Source organism: Lithobates pipiens, unplaced genomic scaffold (assembly GCF_037356315.1).
Source record: "Lithobates pipiens isolate NorthernLeopardFrog02 unplaced genomic scaffold, aLitPip1_a1.2 Scaffold_3, whole genome shotgun sequence".
Taxonomy (NCBI): Eukaryota; Metazoa; Chordata; class Amphibia; order Anura; family Ranidae; genus Lithobates; species Lithobates pipiens.
The window spans coordinates 42,438,162-42,459,214 of NW_027507790.1; the positions used below are offsets into that span (position 1 = coordinate 42,438,162).

Consider the following 21,053-nt stretch of genomic DNA (forward strand, 5'->3'; position numbering starts at 1 on the left):
ACAATGTCTCATTGCTTGTGATTAGCGCAGCGCATTGCCGACTTCCTGGCGGGCTCTGCACGTGGGATGTGCGAACATGCCGGAGCCCACCCCTACCTGCAACACTGGTTAACAATGAAAAGCATATACAGTAGGGAAAGTCTCATAGTAACCCTCTGCAACAAATGAACAAAAAGTATCCCAGAGTCCGCTTTGTGTATATTCATTCCCCTCAATGTAGGTGTAAAGCTGGATCCACATTATACAATTTTCTTTAGATTTTTTCCTTTAGATTTAGCAAACCCATATAATATGCGGTCAAACCTAAACACTTTCAATTTGTACGCAATCAGGCAGGCCCTTCCACTACATAGTTGAAGGTAAATCTAAAGCCTCATACACACGATCGGACTTTGTACAAACTTTCCCGTGGACTTTTGTACAAAGGGCATTGTCCCTGAACTTGTATTGAATACACACGATCTGACTTTTTCAGCCAACTATAACCAAATCATGTGGTTTTTCTGCTCTTTACCGCCACCTTTGGTCAACTTCTGTATTGTTGTCTGATCTTTTGCATTGGTTCTGAGTAGGGATGAGCCGAACACCCCCCGGTTCGGTTCGCACCAGAACTTTCGAACGGACCCCAAATTCGTACGAACTTTAGAACCCCATTGAAGTCTATGGGACTCGAACGTTCGAAATTAAAAGTGCTAATTTTAACGGCTAATATGCAAGATACTGTCCTAAAAAGGGTTTGGGGACCTGGCTCCTGCCCCAGGGGACATGGGTCAATGCCTAAAATGTTTTTAAAAATGGCCGTTTTGGCGGGAGCACTGATTTTAATGACGATTAAAGTGAAAAAAAAAGTGAGATATTCCTTTAAATATGGTGCCTGGGGGGTGTCTGTAGTATGCTTGTGAAGTGCCACGTGTTTCCCATGTTTAGAATAGTCCCTGCACAAAATGACATTAAACGGAAATAACACCATTTAAAACTGCTTGCGGTTTTAATGTTATATCTGGTTCCTGCAATATGGTTGAAAATCATTGAGAAAAATGGCAAGGGTAGCCCTCCCTGCCTATTACCAGCCCCTTTGGGTCTTGTACGCATATTAAGGGGAACCCAGTACCCATATTAAAAAAAGGAAATGCGTGTGGCCCCCAGGCCCTATATACTCAGAACAGCAGTATACAGGCGGTGCAAACAAGACAGGGACTGTGTAGGTTTGTTGTGTTAAGTTGAATCTGTTTGTAATTTTCAACTGGTACATTTTTAAAGTGTAGCTCCAGTCAAAAAAACTATTTTTAAGCTTTTTAGAAAACATAGGGAAGGGTTATCACCCCTGTATAATTTGTTTTGTCGTCCATCTTTTTTCATCTCACTTGCTGTTGCCTCCTTCCGTTTGCAAGTAGGAGATGTTTGTAAGTTGGATGTTTGAAAGTAGGGGCCTGCCCTATATGCTCTGCAGAAATGGCGGAACAAGGTGTTGGTTTTGCCACAACATTGTAAGCCCTCAAAGTGACTCTTGGTGGGCGCTGGAGCGCCCTGCTGTGAACGATTATATCAAGAATTGTAATTACATGCCATTGTTGAACAGTGGTAGAAAAATTGACCTTTGGTGGTTGTGGTGCTGGTGCCACAACACTATAAGTCCTCACAGTTACTCTGGGTGGGCACAGGAACGGGCCCTCCTGTGAAATATTATATCAAGAATTGTAATTACATGTCCCTGTTAAAGAGGAAGTAAACCCTTCCAAACAACTTGGACCTATAGGTAAGCCTAGATTAAGGCTTACCTGTAGGTCCAAGCAATATCTCCTAAACCTATATGGTTTAGGAGATATTTGCCCGAAAATGGGCACCGCTGTCTACGACGCATGCGCGCAACAAGCAACATGGATGCGGCGGACTACAGGGGACAGCGGCGACTTCGCTGGCTCCTGTGTCAGGTAAGTGACACATAATGAGCTACTATGCGATGCATAGTAGTCCATTATGCTTTACCTTTGCAGGGAAAAAAAGAGGAAGTAAACCCATCAGGGTTTACTTCCTCTTTAAACAGGGGCAGAAAAATTGGGCCTTAGGCACTGGTGCTGGTGCCACGACACTGCAACCTCTCCCATATACTCTTGTTTTATTGCAGGAATTAGCCCTGCTGAAAAGCATTGCATCAAAAATTGTAATTAAACGCCCCTGTTGAACAGGGGCAGAAAAATTGGGCCTTAGGCACTGGTGCTGGTGCCACCACACTGAAACCTCTCCCATATACTCTAGTTTTATTGCAGGAATTATCCCTGCTGCAAAGCATTGCATCAAAAATTGTAATTAAACGCCCCTGTTAAACAGGGGCAGAAAAATTGGGCCTTAGGCACTGGTGCCACCAAACTGCAACCTCTCCCATATACTCTAGTTTTATTGCAGGAATTAGCCCTGCTGCAAAGCATTGCATCAAAAATTGTAATTAAACGCCCCTGTTAAACAGGGGCAGAAAAATTCGGCTGATGGCATCACCCAGAGCCAGAAATGTTCTTCCAACATATCAGCGGAGGAGGAAGAGGATAGACAATCAACATAACAGGACAGTCACTCAGCATCAGCATAGGCAGTCTTGAAGGGATGTGATATTTCAAAAAAAATTATTCGGTTACATCAGCTTCAGGGGCTTGGTAGCTGAGGGTGATCCAAGACTGATTCATCTTGATGAAGGTCAGTCGATCAACTGATTCGGTGGACAGGCGCACCCTGTGATCGGTAACAAAGCCACCAGCATCACTGAAGGTGCGTTCCGAAAGAACGCTGGATGCAGGACAGGCCAGTAGCTCAATTGCATACTGTGCAAGCTCTGGCCAGTGATCCATCCTCAAGACCCAGTAAGCCAGAGGATTTTCGGTGGGAAAGGTGTCCAAGTCTGACCTTGCCCCTAGGTATTCCTGCACCATGTAAATCAGACGCTGGCGATGGTTGCTGGAACCGATCATACCTTGGGGCTGCGGACTAAAAAATTGTCTGAAAGCATCAGTCAGACGACCACCTTCTCCACCGCTCCTTCTGACCGATGCCTCAGCAACACGTTGTCCAGGACCAGGAGTTTGTAACCTCCCAGTCTCTGGGAACGCGTTGCACAGACCTTTCTGCAAGGCCTCCCGGAGATGTCTCATCCTCTGCTCCCTCTGCGATGGCAAGATAAGGTCGGCAACCTTACCCTTGTACCGTGGATCAAGGAGAGTGGCCAGCCAGTAATGGTCCCGCTCCTTGATCCGAATAATACGAGGATCCTTCCGCAGGCTTTGCAGGATCAGGGAGGCCATGCAGCGTAGGTTAGCTGAGGCATTCGGTCCGGAGTCCTCTGGGTCACTAAGGGCAACATGATCCGCAGCTACCTCCTCCTAGCCACGTACAAGTCCACGTGTTTCTTGGGACTGTAAATCATCCCTACAAGACTGCTGCTGCTGATGCTGAGTGCCAGCCTCCACCTCCATGCTGACACAATCATCCTCCTCCTCCTCTTCCCCCTCCTCATCCTCTTCCTGTGTGATGGGTGGCAGAGCAGGAACACTGTCTGGATAAAGGGGGCCTTGAGAGGCAAGGAAGTCCTCCTCTTCCTGCCTCTGTTCTGCCTCAAGTGCCCTGTCCATTATTCCACGCAGCGTATGCTCCAAGAGGTGGACAAGAGGTACAGTGTCACTGATGCATGCACTGTCACTGCTCACCATCCTTGTGGCCTCCTCAAACAGTGACAGGACAGTGCATGCATCCCTGATCATGCCCTACTGGCGTGGTGAGAAAAAACTGAGCTCCCCTGACCCTGTCCTGGTGCCGTAGTCGCACAGGTACTCATTGATGGCCCTCTGCTGCGTGTGCAGCCGCTGCAGCATGACCAACGTTGAGTTCCACCTGGTGGGCATGTCACATATAAGGCGGTTCTTGGGCAGGTTCAACTCCTTTTGGAGCTCAGCCAGCCAAGCGCAGGCATTAAATGATCGGCGGAAATGCACACAGACTTTCCTGGTCTGCTTCAGGACATCCTGTAAGCCGGGGTACCTGCCCAAGAACCGCTGCACCACCAGGTTAAGGACGTGAGCTACACAGGGCACATGGGTCAGTTGTCCCTGTCGGAGGGCGGAGAGGAGGTTGGTGCCATTGTCGCAAACCACCATTCCTGGCTTAAGCTGGCGTGGCGTCAACCACCTCTCGGCCTGCCCCTGCAGAGCTGACAAAACATCCGCCCCAGTGTGGCTCCTGTCCCCCAAACAAACCAGCGCAAGCACGGCATGGCATCGTTTTGCCTGCGTACTTGCGTAGCCCCTGGAACGCCTACGGAGCACCGCTGGTTCTGAGGACAGAGCACTGGAAGAGGCCATGGAGGAAGAAGAAGAGGAGGGGGTGGAGGAGAGAGGTGTGTCACAACCAATAGTAGCATTTTGGAGGCGTGGTGGCGGAACAACCTCCAACACTACTGCACCTTGTCCTGCATCCTTCCCAGCTGCCAGAAGAGTGACCCAATGGGCCGTGAAAGACAGGTAACGTCCCTGTCCATGCCTGCTGGACCATGAGTCAGCGGTAATATGCACCTTACCACTGACCGCCCTGTCCAGCGAGGCAAGGACATTGCCTTCCACATGCCGGTAGAGAGCCGGAATCGCCTTCCGTGAGAAAAAGTGGCGATTGGGGACCTGCCACTGAGGAACCGCACATTGTACAAACTCACGGAAGGGGGCCGAGTCTACCAACTGAAAAGGCAGCAGTTGAAGTGCTAGCAATTTAGCCAAGCTAGCATTCAACCGCTGGGCATGTGGATGGCTGGGAGTGAACTTCTTTCGCCGGTCCAGCAGCTGGGGCAGGGACATTTGCCTGCTATAATCGGACGTGGGTGTACTGCTAGCAGAGTGCCCGGAAGCACTTGGCTGTGACACACCTAATTCTACACCTTCATTCCTCTCAGAGCAGGTTTCAGAGAGGACTGAAGGTCTAGTGGGGTTGGAGATGCCAGCTGATGAGGAGCAAGGAGAGGTCCGCTTTGTTCTTTGGTGTGGGTATTTGAGGTACGCTTGCCAACGAGCTGCATGGCAGGTCAACATATGTCTGGTCAAGCATGTGGTGCCCAAGCGGCTGATGTTTTGGCCACGCGGGATACGCTTGAGACATATGTTGCAAATAGCAGCGGTGCGATCTGATGCACTCGTCTCAAAAAAGGCCCACACCAAAGAACTTTTAGAATAACGCGCAGAGGCAGCGCCCTGCACAGGCGGAGCTCTGCGGTGTGATTCAGTCGGTGTGCTGCCCCTAAGCTGGCCCCCGGAGGGCATCCTGCCTCGTTGGACATGTGCCTCCTCCTCCTCTCTCCTACCAGGCACCCACGTGGAGTCAGTGCCCTCATCATCCCCTCCCTCTTCATCGCTGTAGCAAACCTGGCAATATGCTGCAGCTTGTGGAACATGACTGCCAGATTGCTGTCCTTCTTGAGCATCCCCTCTCTCTGCATTCACGCTACTGCCTTCCTCTAGCTGAGTGTCATCATCAGAGGCTACAAAACACTGGGCATCCTCCTGGAGCATGTACCCAACACTGTGCTCAAAGAGTTCAGGAGACTCCTCAGGAGGACGTGGTGGGTCTAGGGAAGGAGTCACTGATGGTGACATTGAGACGAGGGAAGACGATGCGTTGGCAGCTGCTTTGCTAGTACCCTGAGACTGGGTGAGAGAGGATGAGGAGGATGAAGAGGGCTTGGTCATCCACTCTACCAAGTCATTGGCATGTTGCGTTCAACATGTCCAGCTGCCGAAAAGAATGACAAGCGTGTCCCATGGCCACGTGCTGATGACAATGCACCGCGTCCACGACCAACACTGTTGTCTCTAGACACAGAGCCTGCTTGCCCTCTTTTATCGGCCCGCGCCTGTCTGCCTCTCCTTGCTGGCCTTCCAGACATGGTAATGGCCTGAAGGGAGTTGGGTAGTGTATATTGTGCTGGAGGCACACAACACCCACTAACACCTGCAGATGCCTTTATTATAGAACACCAGAGATAAAGGGGTATACTGTAATGGAGTCACACAACACCCACTAAGCCCTGCAGATGCCTTTATTATAGAACACCAGAGATAAAGGGGTATACTGTAATGGAGTCACACAACACCCACTAAGCCCTGCATATGGCTCTATTAGAGAACAGCAATAAAGGGTAGATACAGGTCTATATTGTGCTGGAGGCACAAAACACCCACTATCTCCTGCAGATGCCTTTTTTTATAGAACACCAGAGATAAAGGGGTATATACAGATGTATACTGTGCTGTGCTGGAGGCCCACACAACTTCCAATAACTCCTGCAGATGGCAAGTGGGCTCAAATAGAGAAGAGCTATGTAGGTGGATGTAGCGGTGTGTACAGGGTACAGAGCATGCAGACAGCACGCACAAGCTCCTAACACTACTGACTGCAAGCTCTATTATAAAAGATAGATCACTAGCTATATAGGTGAGGTGAATATAGCGGTGTATACTGCGGTCAGAGCACACAGACAACAACCACTACAGAAGAGCAAGATCGAAAATCGGCCGATAGCGATCGGTGTATACTGTGTTGAAGGTACACAGAACACCCACTAACTGCTTCAGACGCCAACACACTACACAAGGCCGCCGCGCTGGCGGCCTTATATAGTGTGGGGCGTGTACTACACAGCCTAAGCTATGATTGGCCACAGGCATCCTGCCTGTGGCCAATCATGGCTCTCCTCGCTGCTGGCGCTGTGATTGGCCAAGCATGCGGGGTCACAGTGCATGCTTGGCCAATCATGAGCCAGCAATGCACTGCGATGACGCAGTGCATTGTGGGCCGTGAGCGCCACACAAATTTGGCGCGAACGGCCCATAACGTTCGGAATTTGCCGAACGGGCGAACAGCCGATGTTCGAGTCGAACGTATGTTCGACTCGAACACGAAGCTCATCCCTAGTTCTGAGCATGTGTGTTTGTAAAGTCCGATGGTTTTCTGTACATACGATCAGATTTTGCTCCATCAGACTTATGTTGTCAAAAAGTTTGTCCGTTCGCACAGCCAACATTTGTCCGATGAATACCAAAAAAGTTTGTCCGATGGAGCGTACACACGGTCGGATGTTGCCTTAAGACAGCTAATTTGCATGTTTGTTTTCAAAAAGTCTGATCGTGTGCATGGGTCCTTAAAGGAAACCGAACAAAGGTTGTATAATGTGTATCCAGCTTTAGGTGTAGGTGTGTAAAGGCCCATACACACGATCTGACTTTTTGACAAAAAACATGCAAATTAGCTGTTTTAAGGCAACATCTGACTGCGTGTACGTTCCATCGGACAAACTTTTTCGGTTTTCAACTGACTTTTGTTGACTGTGTGAATGGACAAACTTTTTGACAACATAAGTCTGATCGTGTGTACACAAAACCATCAGACTTCTGTACAAAGTACAAACACACATGCTCAGAACTAGGGATGAACTCAGGCGTGTTCGCATGGAACACGTGCAGAGCCCCCCAGGAAGTCGGCGCAGCGCTGCGCTAATCACAGGCAGTGAGACATTGCCCGATCTCTGCAGCCGCACATTGGGGCAATGTCTCAATGCCTGTGATTAGAGCAGCGCTGCGCTGACTTCTTGGTGGGCTCTGCACGTGTTCCATGCGAACACGCCTGAGCTCATCCCTACTCAGAACCAATGCAAAAGATCAGACAACAATACAGAAGTTGACCTAAGGTGGCGCTGGAGTAATTAAATGTCCTCTTTTGAAGTGTGGTCAGTACGTTGAAACGTCACTACGTTCGTGTTTGTTGCCTAAAAAGTCTGATCGTGTGTATGCAATACAAATTTGTGGCCAACGCCCTTTGTACAAAAGTCCAGGGGAAAATTTGTACAAAGTCCGATCGTGTGTATGAGGTTTAAGAGTTTCTGGATACCGATCAACAGAAATAGTCTCTCTCGTTTCAAAGTGCAAACAGGTCTCTGCAAATCAATTAAAGTATTATTAAATAAATGATGTTTTATTACATAAATGAAGTATTATTAAATAAATGAAGTATTACGACCAACAAATCAGCAAAGGATATACAGAACGCAGTTCAAGCCAGATGTGCCTAGCTAAGACTGCACTGGGGGCGGGGCTAATGACGGACGGGTCTTCAAGAAAATGGCGACTGACCGAGGACACATTTTGTAGCAACCATGAAATACATACATGTGTTCTCTTGTTCCACGTTAGAGAGGCGACCCTTGGCGCATTGAGATGACGTCGTCTAAACTGTACGAGTAACTTTTGATCTCTGGCGCGAGGATCAGTGGGAAGAGGTGACAGGATGAGCCTCCTCGGGGGGACACAGCAGCCCAGCTATCTGCTGGTAAGAATTTAGCTGCCGGTGTGTGTGGCGCGGCCTCTGCGTCATACTTTGCCAGGCCCCCCCCTCCCATTGTACAGTATATACAGGGGGGCTATGGACACTGGGCGCTCCCTTGGTCTGTACAGCCATGGCCTCCACTTACTGACATGTAAACCACATAGACATGGAGCTGGTGGCTTTGTTTCTCTTACTTTGGTGTTAGTTTCGGTTTCTTATTTGCTTGTACACGGGATGGTTTCACTTTGTAGTGAAGGGGCTGACTTCCTTGTGGTAATGTTCATCATCTGCCAACCCTTGTTCTGTAAGTCCCTCTCATTAGACAATTTGGAAAGAAGTTGATGGGGCTTAGGCCGAAAGTGCCAAACTGAGCTTAGAGGAGCTCCAGGCCCAAAAAGTTAAGTCTCCAGCTACAAATGCTGTATCTGCTGACATTTAATATAAGGACGCTTACCTGTCCAGGTAGTAAGGATGAACTCGGGCGTGTTCGCATGGTCCACGTGCAGAGCCCACCAGGAAGTCGGCGCAGCGCTGCGCTAATCACAGGCAGTGAGACATTGTCCAATCTCTGCAGCCGCGCTTTGGGGCAATGTCTCGCTGCCTGTGATTAGCGCTGCGCTGACTTCCTGGCGGGCTCTGCACATGGAGTATGCAAACACGCCTGAGCTCATCCTTCGCCCGGTTTCCTACTGTGCCTTGCACGAGGGCCAGTAGTCTTCTAGGGCCTGTTATGTGTCCCAGAAGGCTGCGGAGGAAAGAGGGGGAGGGGGGGGGGGCTCCAAACATCCAGCTCAGATTGCCACGACACATTTGACCAGAAGTGGGAGCGGGTGCCTGTCAAACCAGGTACCCGCTCCATTCTCTCCCCAAAAAAATAAAGTCGGCAGCTACAAATATTTTAGCTGCTGACTTTTTTTATTATAAGGATACTTCCCTGTCCAGGGATCCAGCCCTGTCCTCATCCAAACCGATTCTGCAGGTGCGAGCATCTCAAGTAAGGTAAACAGGCAGGGAAGCTTTGCCGCTTCACAGTCGGTTTCCCACTGTGCCTCGAGCAAGGGTCTGTAGTCTTCTAGGACCTGTGATGTGCCCCAGAAGGCTGCAGAGGAAGGAGGGGGCCCCCAAACATCTGGCTCAGATTGCCACAGAACATCTGACCAGAAGTGGGAGCTGGTGCCTGTCAAAACCAGCTACCTGCTTTAGTCTTCCCCCACAAAATCTAAAGTCAGCAGCTACAAATACTGTAGCTGCTGACCTTTAATATAAGGATGCTTACCTGTCCAGGGATCCAGTGATGTTAGCACCCAAGCTGATTCTTCCGTCGGCTTCAGGTGCAGGTACTGGCATCTTCACTAAGGTGAAACGGAAGTGAAGCCAGCCAGATTCCTACTGCGCTTTGTGAATGGTCTTACAGTCTTCTGGAACCTGTGTGTGGCCCAGAAGGAGGAGGGGCCGCACACCTTCATAGATTGCTGCGGTGGTCTTAATCGGAAGTGGGAGCTGGTACCTGGCAAAACCAGGTACCCACTCCTCCTTCCCTCCCCAAAAAGTGCCAAATGGACAGGGGGGGGGGGGGGGGGAATGCAAACATAGTTACATAGTAGGTGAGGTTGAAAAAAAAAAAAAGACACAAGTCCATAAAGTCCAACCTGTGTGTGTGTGCTTTTATGTCAGTATTACATTGTATATCCCTGTATGTTGTGGTCGTTCCGGTGCTTATCTAATAGTTTTTTTTTAAACTATCAATGCTCCCTGCTGAAACCACTGCCTCTGGAAGAGAATTCCACATCCTTACTGCTCTTACAGTAAATAACCCTCTATGCAGTTCAAGGTTCTCTTCTAATTTTAGTAAATGGCCAAGGGTGTTTTTGAGTTCCCTTGCACAGAAAAGTTTTATCCTTATTGTGGTGTCACCAATACGGTATTTGTGCATTGAAATCAAATCCCCTCTCAAGTGTCTCTTCTCCAGAGAGAACAAGTTCAGTGCTCATAACCTTTCCTCATAACTAATATCCTCTAGACCCTTTATTAGCTTTGTTGCCCTTCTCTGGACTCGCTCCATTTCCAGTACATCCTTCCTGAGGACTGGTGCCCAGAACTGGACAGCATACTCCAGGTGAGGCTGGACCAGAGTCTTGTAGAGCAGGAGAATTATCGTTTTATCTCTGGAGTTGATCCCCTTTTTAATGCATGCCAATATTCTGTTTGCTTTGTTAGCAGCAGCTTGGCATTGCATGCCATTGCTGAGCCTATCATCTACTAGGACCCCCAAGTACTTTTCCATCCTAGATTCCCCCAGAGGTTCTCCTCCCAGTGTATAGATTGCATTCATATTTTTGCCACCCAAATGCATTATTTTACATTTTTCTACATTGAACCTCATTTGCCATGTAGTTGCCCACCCCATTAATTTGTTCAGATCTTCTTGCAAGGTTTCCACAGGTTATTGCCCTGCTTAGCGTTGTCCACAAATACAGATATTGAACTGTTTATCACTATTTATTTATCACTCCTCTTCCGGTCAAGTAAACAATACTGGGCAATTCCAGCAGAGGGTCATGGCGAGACTGAGTATAGGCACCTCTTTTATAGCCCATTAGGAACCCCAGCTTAATATATTAACGGTATATTTCATTTTAAATGGGGACACATTGAGACATGCTACAAAGACGAATAATTATTTTTACACCCTTAGGGAGCTGCATATGTGCCATCAACTGAGCACCGATAGCGAAGCGTGAATTGGGATGTGTATGGTTACCTAAGATGAAATAAATTTTTGACAGATTTTTTTTAAACTGTTGATGTTTCTACACAAAGTGAAGCTGTGGGTAAATAAATATCTAACTAAGAAATTGTGGTAGCTGTGTGTTTCATTACTCATCAGTGTCACTAGCCTTTAGTGAATGTACAGGGACATGTTGATTCTACAGGATAGGATACTATTGTAATGACAAATGTGTATTTATTTAGTTACTTTAATGTTCTTGATACAGGCCACGCTCAAAGCAGATTGTGTGAATAAACCCTTTGTCCAGCGGTGCCAAGATCTGGCCAGAGTTATTGAAGATTTCCCTGCAAAGGTAACAAGAATACACCATGTTGACTGAATAGCAATCTGACTTGCTATGCTATAATAGAATTTTCCTTGTTTTTTTTCCACTTTTGGTCAGTGAATTTCACATTTCTCTGAATAATTAAAGACGCATAGTTTATGAAGTGTGATTACCTGGATTCCTTTCTTATCTCAACAGATCAGACAGATCTACTGTAGATGCAGATAATCAGGGGAATGAGAAAAGTGAATAGTTAGCGATTCTCTTTGAAAGAATAATTTCACATTTGAAGCATAATATATATTACACCTATATTTAGGGTGTAACATGGTCCATGCTCCTTACCCCCTGATACTCCCCCCCCCCCCCCCGTGTCACATTTTAAAAACTGTGTGGGGCTCCACCTGCACAGGTGAGTCACTCATTCACAGGAAGGTCAATGAACTGTAAGGGCGCTTGTAGTTTATTCACAAGTCCTGCAGCTTTTAAACTGACTGCCCATACAGAGGCACATGCTGAAATCTGTAGAGATTGTCTGCAGGAGCCTGACATTGCACCCCCGATCAAAAATACCTGCATTTATTATTTTTTTTCCCAAAAGGTACTTGGCCTTTAATATAATCACCTCTTCTCCAAAGCTGCCAATGTTATCTATTTAGCGTGGGAAATTACCTTTTTAAGTGTATTGTAAACCATTTCATACTAAAGATGGATTAAGATGTAGCCTTTAAGAGTATCTAAAACTAAAAACACAAATTAAACCAAACGCAGGCTACCACCAGTATTCAGACATGGTGGCTGCATTAGTTCTTCAGCCTTTTTTTCCACCTGGTAATCCTGCCAATAATACATTTCCTATTTTTGGGTGGCTATGCTCACTCCTCAATTGGATCTCTGGAGGAAAGAGCCTTGGTTATTACACATGCTGTACTTCAAACATTTCATCTAAATTTCATACACGTGTGTGTGTGTGTGTGTGTGTGTATGTATATATATATATATATATATATATAATGTGTATTTTTTTTTTTTTTTTTTTTTTTTAGTTGCTCCAGGATGTAAAAGGTTTACAGCGCATCTATTTAAAGTAGAAGTTCAGCCTAAAACTAATTTAAATCTACTGGCAGCCACATTCTAAGCCCATGTACACACGGTCAGACATTCCGACAACCGAATCCATCGGATTTTGTCCGAAACTGGTGTTGCATACACACGGTCGGACAAAGTTGTCGGAAAATCCGATCATTCATAACGTGATGACGTTATTTCATTACGACGGGACTACGTTCAGGCTAGTAGCCAATAGCTTTGGTCTAGGAATTTGATCTGAGCATGCGTGGCACTTTGTCCGATCGGAATTCTCTACAAACGATCGGACAAAGTCCAATCAGATCATGTTGTCGGAAAATTTTACAGCCCAGCTCTAAAACTTTGTCGGTCGGATATTCTGATGGAAACAGTCCGATGGAGCCCACACACGGTCGGAATGTCCGACCATGTGTACAAGGGCTTAGACTAATTTATGTAGCTCTGTAAAGAATAAATTGCTATCCATACCTATGCCTTTTCTGCAGCCGCTCCGATATAGTCCCACGCTGAGCTGTCAGCAGCAGCTTTTCTGTGGAGGTGTGTGCAGGAGAGACAGCTGACCATGGAAGCCCCATAGTAATCTATGGGTGATGTCCCTTTCCAGCCATTATCGGCTGTCTCTTCTAAACGGCATTCGTTGCTGGAGACTGGAGCGGCTGCAGAAAAGGTATGCGTAGTGATTTCTTCTTTACAGGGTTAGATCGATTAGTCTTGGAATATGGCTGCCAGTAGATTTCGAGTTGGTTAGTTTTAGGCTGAACTTCCACTTTAAGGCCGCGTACACACGGGCGGACTGTTCGCCCAACTTTGTTTGTCAAACAGTTTCGGCAAACAGTCCGCTCAAAATTAGCATGGACGGACATCGCCACACACGGCACTTTTTGAGCGGACTGTTTCAGCGAACTGTTTGCCAAACAGTTCGCTCAACTTTTGAAATGAACGGACTCGCCCACGTAAGGCGGAGGCAAATCCGCCCATTTCGAGCGCGTGTACAGGTAGGCGGGGCCCGCGAAGGAGACGTCGCGGGCTCCGCCGCCTGGAATGGACTTAAAGGGGAACCCCAACGCCGAAAAAAATCGGCGTGGGGGTTCCCCCAAAGTCCACAACAGACCCTTGTCCGAGCACGCTACCCGGCCGGCCAGGAAAGGGGGGCGAGCGAGCGCGCCCCCCCCTCCTGAGCCGTACCAGGCCGCGTGCCCTCAACATGGGGGGGTGCCTTGGGGAAGGGGGGCCGCGCGGCCCCCCCACCCCAAAGCACCTTGTCCCCATGTTGATGAGGACAAGGGCCTCTTCCCGACAACCCTGGCCGTTGGTTGTCGGGGTCTGCGGGCGGGGGGCTTATCGGAATCCGGGAGCCCCCTTTAAGAAGGGGGCCCCCGGATACCGGCCCCCCACCCTATGTGAATGAGTATGGGGTACAATGTACCCCTACCCATTCACCTGTGAAATAAAGTACAAAAAAAAACACAACACAGAGAAAAAATATTTTATTGCACAGCTCCGGGGGTCTTCTCGCCGGACTCCTCCGCTATCTTCGTGTAGCTCTTTTACTAGCGGAGGAGCCCGGCTTTCTTCCTCCCCGCCGCCGGCCTCTTCTCCCGACTTCGGGGGTCTTGTCCCCCTCTTCGGTTCTTCTGCCGGGCCACCGCGCCTTCTTGTAGCTCTTTTACAGGCGGTGGCCCGGTCTTCTGTCGCTGTCGCCGTCGCCGCCTTCCGTTCTTCTTCTTCTTCTTGTTCTTCTTCTTCTTCCCCAGGAGATGTTGACACGTCGCTCTCTCCGGCCGGAATGCCAGAGCCGCGCTGTGCGGTCACTTATATAGTGACAATGGGGCGGTGTCACATGGTATATGTCACATGGGTTGGTCACATGGTGACCCCGCCCCCTTACTATGTCATAGTCCCCATGTGACATCAACCCATGTGACATATACCATGTGACACCGCCCCATTGTCACTATATAAGTGACCGCACAGCGCGGCTCTGGCATTCCGGCCGGAGAGAGCGACGTGTCAACATTTCCTGGGGAAGAAGAAGAAGAACGGAAGGCGGCGACGGCGACAGCGACGACAGAAGACCGGGCCACCGCCTGTAAAAGAGCTACAAGAAGGCGCGGTGGCCCGGCAGAAGAACCGAAGGCGGCGACAGAAGAACGGAAGGCAGCGGCGACAGAAGACCGGGCCACCGCCTGCAAAAGAGCTACAAGAAGGCGCGGTGGCCCGGCAGAAGAACCGAAGAGGGGGACAAGACCCCCGAAGTCGGGAGAAGAGGCCGGCGGCGGGGAGGAAGAAAGCCGGGCTCCTCCGCTAGTAAAAGAGCTACACGAAGATAGCGGAGGAGTCCGGCGAGAAGACCCCCGAAGACGGAAGACCCCCGGAGCTGTGCAATAAAATATTTTTTCTCTGTGTTGTGTTTTTTTTTGTACTTTATTTCACAGGTGAATGGGTAGGGGTACATTGTACCCCATACTCATTCACATAGGGTGGGGGGCCGGTATCCGGGGGCCCCCTTCTTAAAGGGGGCTCCCGGATTCCGATAAGCCCCCCGCCCGCAGACCCCGACAACCAACGGCCAGGGTTGTCGGGAAGAGGCCCTTGTCCTCATCAACATGGGGACAAGGTGCTTTGGGGTGGGGGGGCCGCGCGGCCCCCCCTTCCCCAAGGCACCCCCCCATGTTGAGGGCACGCGGCCTGGTACGGCTCAGGAGGGGGGGTGCGCTCGCTCGCCCCCCTTTCCTGGCCGGCCGGGTAGCGTGCTCGGACAAGGGTCTGTTGTGGACTTTGGGGGAACCCCCACGCCGATTTTTTTCGGCGTTGGGGTTCCCCTTTAAGCCCATTCCAGGCGGCGGAGCCTGCGACGTCTCCGTCGCGGGCCCCGCCTACCTTCACACGCGCTCGAAATGAGCAGACTTTCCTCCGAGCGGGAACAGTTTGCTCATTTCGAAAGTAGCCTACACACGGGCGGACTGTTCGCTCAAACACAGTTTCAGCGGACAGTTTTTCGGAATTTCCGAAAGACTTTGTCCGTCAAACTGTCCGCTGAAAGCCCACACACGAGCGGACTGTCCGCCCAAACACTGTTCAGCGGACAAGGTTGGGCGAACAGTCCGCCCGTGTGTACGCGGCCTAACATTTATTTATCTCTGGCTGACTTTTTGAAAATCGCCTCCTTACTAGAGATGGTTGATACAAGAGTGCTTCATCTTTGCTCACCAATAGGCTGCTTTTCAATTATGTACTTTCTCACTATGTGTGTGTGTGTGTGTATATATATATATATATATATATATATATATATATATATATATATATATATATATATATATATATATATATATATATATATATATCTCTTTTGAAGAGGTGTTAAAAATCCTGCTTGCTGTGTTTTTGGTGCACATTTGACAAACTGCACCAAAAAGCACACCTCTTTATTGAGGTGTATTGAAAACTAAGCAAGAACGCATCAAAAATGCACCCGTGTTGCATTTTTGATGCATTTTTTTTGTCAAGTGACCTATGAAAAACACACTATAAGCAAGATAAAATCGTGTCAAAATTGCAAAAGTTATTAGCGCTTTTTTTTTTTTTCGGCACAGCACTGAAAACTCTATTTTTGGACAAGAATTTTCAGCAGCCTAAATTTACGTGCATCGCTAATTTTTATTGCACATATCCACCCGCTTCTAATCTGGAGGCAAGAATTTTGCAGGGAGGAGTTAGCAATTTCTAGTTTAAAAACAGGACTAATTTTTCAGTGCTTTAAGAAGTGTACTTTTACGGAGTTAAAATTACAAAAATTACCCCACTGTCTGCTCATTCATCTGTCCACCACAAGCAGTGGGATGCAACCTCTGCTTTTCTAAGGTTTAGATGGAAAGAAGGTTTCCACCAAGTGGTTTAGAAAACTTATAATTGGGCATCAAGAAATAGTGTTACAATTGAATTGTTTTGTAGCTGTCAAAGCATAGCGCTGATGATTGTAAAGCATACGGTATATATTCACATTAGATTTCATTGTTCTGCTTGTAGGAACTGCATGCTATTTTCCCATGGCTAGTAGAGCTGGTCTTTGGCAGCCTGGATGGCACCATAGTGGGCTGGAACCTGAGACATCTGCCGGATAGAATACCTTTAGAGTTTCATACTGCGTTGGAATTCCTGCATCCTAGGTAATTACATATCCATTTGCTTCTACTTTGCTATACAAGTCCTTTTTATATCTCCAGGGCTTTAGTGGTGAGGTTTCTGCCTTGTACTCCCAGGTCTCCTGGTTAGCATACGCCATTATACTGTGTGTGGGAGTCTTACTCTTTAAGGTTTTTTTTATTAATTTTACGGTTTGTAGTACGAACGCTGCTGTGTATCTTTTAATAATCTTGATTGTATACATTTTTCATTTCTTTAATATCAAATTTAAAGCAGACCTTGCAGTAAAATGCTATGTCCGCATATTAGATCAGTGTCTCTTCCCCTATACAAATTGACATACATTAAAAGGGCAAAACTGTATCTGTAAAGAAAGACATTAGAAAAAATATTTAGCTCCATCATCCGTATTGCAGGATGTGATGCCAATATTCTTTTTGAGGAAGGATGAGTGCCCCAAATCTTGTGATAAGACAAATCCAGTTTGAGAGCATCTTTTTGCTCTCAAACTGGATTTGGAATTCTCAACATTCTCGGGATCTCACCGGAAGCATCTTATCACCCTTGCCTAGGCACTGCAGGCAGAAGAAAAGGTTGAGGAAAGTATATATTTTAACTTTTTTTTTTTTTTTCCCCTCATGGGTACACTTTTGTACTTGTAATATGCTGATTTTCACAGGGCCCCCTGATCTAATAAGTGGACCAATGCGTCCCCCCCCCCTCCCCCCCATACATACCCAAGTCTGAACCTTTTAAAATTACTATGAAAAAAACAGTTGCCATCTCTAACCAGGCTGTTAGCTTGGGAAAGAGGGGGGGGGGCGTGAGGGGGAGTGCCTTGGCATAGCATACAGTATGTGCAAATAAATAGAAAAGTTAGTCTAGCAGTAAAAAGGATTAAAACCTTGATGGGATTTACTTTGCTGCCTCTGATCATTTTGGGAGGATTTTCCTACAATTCTTTTTGTCTTGAGACAGACCAGTATAAGGTCTGTTTCTTTTTATATCTAGCCAAAAAAGAAATGTTCTCATAGACCATGGGGTATTGAATTTAAAATTCAGAGGTCCAGTCAGTAAAATTTCCATCCAGCAGAATTGGATGGTATAGGTTTAGGCTGGTGCTTTGTGTTTTTGGAATGGTTGCACTGTTTTTTTTTTTTTTTTTACTGTATGAGATTCATTTCTGAACATTCTTTTAGGTCGTTAATCAAATTAATTTTGTAATTGCGGTTTGTGAGGTTTACAATTAAATAGCGATCTGTAATTGCAAATACAAAAATGCAGAATCTGGAAGATTTTAAGGCCAAAGCCCACCATTGGCTGATGTTACTCAGCTGGTCAAGCCTCTGGAGAAATCCAGACTTTAATGTCTGGATCCACCTAGATGCCCGAGCAGCAGCTGGCTCAGCCTCTTAGCGCACCACTGAGAGCCTGAGCCAGCCGCTTCCACAGCCCAGAACTCCAGTGAGTGCTGGAAGGGCAGAGCAGAGAGCTGGTGACTGACGATCACCAGCTCTCTTGCTCACTTAAGACTGAGAACTGAGTGATCAGCGGTCTTTGATCGCTCAGGCTTAAAGGCAGTGGGGACAAATGCAGCATCGGACCAATGCTGCATCCACCTAGGCGAGTATGTGTTTTGTTTTTGTTTTTTTCATTTATCGTAATCTCGTCTCTACGGGGAACTTCTGAATTCAGATAAAGTTGGATTATACTGCCAGCTACTGGAGGATTGAACAGTGGCAAACAGAAAAATTGCAAGACTGCACCAGAATAACCTCTCTACTACCAAGTATGCCTCCATTTTCTGCTAGTGTCCTAGGGGGTGGACTACTATTCTTCAGCTATGCTGAGAAAAGTCTAACCATTTTTTTGCTAGTGTTTTTAGTGCCCTTTTGATTGCGCTTCTCATTGTCTTCAAACAAGATTCCCCACTAACATCATTACTTAAGATGATCAATATATAGCAGCTCTCTGATACTGCTGGTTTTACCAGAGAAATGGTTAACGCTAAAGGGGACTAAGTGCAGACATCATCTGCTGGATCTTTCCTGCTATGCAGCATAGAGGAAGCCCCACCCAGCTGCAACTCCTGCTGTGGAAAGCACCACATGGAATTCCAATCTCAATTGTGTTCTCGCTGTCCACTTACAGTGTCCTGCAACTTCAGGCATGCTTGACCCTCATCAGCACCAGCTGCCTGGGTTCGCGAGATCCTGAGGCCTTGTCTTAAGCTTTGGTTTGGGACATCACCACTACACGGGCGCAAAATGTCTGCACATAGACATAGAGGGGGCAATTCCGCTTGTACAGGTGACCCTAGTCCATACTCTCCTAACAGTTTCAAGGGCATCTTTCAGGGAACCAAGGATTGCAGTCTGGAGTCCGGTGATCTAGTAAATTTTAGGGTCTACATTATCAGCTTCTCCTTAAGTCCCTTCCCTCTCGTCAGTGGCTTCCCGACAGCTCAAAACTTTGTGGCTAGGTGCACCCATTTCCAAAAAGATACTAACCGCACGGGCTCTTTAGTGCTCGATCCCAATGCAAAGTCTGCCTTAGAAGTGGCCAGACCACTGGTTGCTGTGACCATCTCTGATTTCAGATTTAAGCCAACCATATACGAAATTTGCCTGGTTTAGCAGGTACCAGCTGAATTTCAATCCACGTATGGGCAGGCTGGTTGTATAGAAGTTGATCTACTGATTAACTTATGTACAACCAGCCTGTTGGATAAATTCTGCTCAATTAGCGCCGCCGGCTGTAGCCAGCAGTGCTCATTGGTGTATTTTGACAGTGGGAAAGTATCCCTGCCGCTTGAACACATTAACTCAGTGGGAGTGATTTCCCCCATCCACCTCGAATGTGTGGATGATAGAATTGGGTTATTTTTTATTTTTTTTCTTTCAACCCGCTGGTTGAAAGAACAAGAAAATGATCAATGTATGTGCTGTCTTAGAGTTCCAGCAGTCTATCTCTAAACAGACTGTTTTTGAGGCACCACAGTCTCCTGCCGTCACCTCACGGTTGCAAAGGATCATTTTGGAACTCACTGATGCAGTACCTACTACCCTGCATTTGGAGAAATGGTCTTCTGCATTCCGCTTTAGAATTTTCAGCTCCTACAGTGGCAAAAACTCTTCCACTTCACCTGCTATTCGTGTTACTCCTCTATGCAGACTGGAAGCACCTAAAAGGTCCTGCGTCCCACCCAAGATTGTTTGAACTATTCTCCTTTTGAGAGGGAATTTGTTAAATGTATAACCATACCTAATGTTGGTCCAGTGACCCACCTGAACAGGAAAACCTTTTAGACAGGTAGACGCTGTAAGGACTCTATTGACCCAGCCAGCAGCTAGAACTACTCTTTAATTTCCAACTTGATCTGGCAGATTTTGCCCTCCAGCCTCTATACGATACTGGAATGCTAATGTCGCATCCAAAGAGCATTTGCCTCCTTGGCCTTCGAGGGATACTGTCTCTTTGGCACGGGTGGTATAGGGAGAGGCCAGCTGAATCTCGCCCATATTCATCTCCTCCTTTATTGGGTGCCTGCAGTTTCATCCCAGACAGCCATAGGGCTCAAAGTCAGATCTCAGATACAAATTCTACAAGTGGGGGATGATTGGGGGAGTGCTGGTGTGTCCTTGAATAGTTTGTTTCTCTTGCATTCAGGGGCAAAGCACCCCTCCCACCTCTTGATCCCTTGCTCCAACTCATATGTTAACGCGATGTCTGGAGCTGGGGCATCCACACTCCTGTCCTTGGGGCATAAAAGCCCTTCTGGGTACATGGCATCACTGCTCGCTTATCCATATCAACAAGGTTGATCTGGACTAGCTCTCTTTGTTTCTACCTGGATAAGGACGTGGATTCCTAGTGTTGCCCATGCATACCTGTACCTTCTTTGAGCATTGGTTCTGTTTCCCTAAATCAGGGATATGCAATTAGCAGACCTCCAGCTGTTGCAGAACTACAACTCCCATGAGACATAGCAAGACTCTGACCAACATGACACCAGAGGCATGATGGGACTTGTAGTTTTGCAACAGCTGGAGGTCAGCTATTTGCTTATCCCTGCCCTAAATGGTAATGTTTTGGGAACTGGTTGCTCTCATCCAGCAGCCTTTGCACCATGAGGAGAGGTTTATGCACCTAGTTTCACCTAAGATCTTGCGTGGTGGGCAAAGATGATTGCTCGAGTGTCTCTCTGGATCAATGGCAAGTGGAAAACCCTATTTTCCTGCAGATACCCTCTGTCAGGGACAAAGTATGTCATGATGACTTCTGGGGAACCTGTTCATCTAGGGATAGGTCCTACTGCTGTTGCTAATCTGCATCTTCTTGATTAGAAGTCCTTTTAGATTGACTTGTTATGCCCTTAGCAACACTACTGAGATTCCTGTCCCTGTATACACAGCA

The 21,053-nt window shown here is 47.4% G+C and overlaps 1 protein-coding gene across 2 annotated transcripts in view; it reads left to right on the forward strand.

Moving 5' to 3' along the window:
- The first annotated feature begins 8,196 nt into the window (after window positions 1-8,196).
- The window catches only part of SMPD4 (sphingomyelin phosphodiesterase 4), a 75,604-nt gene continuing 62,747 nt past the window's right edge, over window positions 8,197-21,053 (forward strand). For both annotated transcript variants that reach the window (XM_077461556.1, XM_077461557.1), the window contains exons 1-3: window positions 8,197-8,349; window positions 11,343-11,429; window positions 16,521-16,660. In XM_077461556.1, coding sequence (XP_077317682.1) covers window positions 8,308-8,349; window positions 11,343-11,429; window positions 16,521-16,660 — 269 coding nt within the window. In that variant the 5' untranslated portion in view covers window positions 8,197-8,307. The remainder of the gene's footprint in view (window positions 8,350-11,342; window positions 11,430-16,520; window positions 16,661-21,053) is intronic.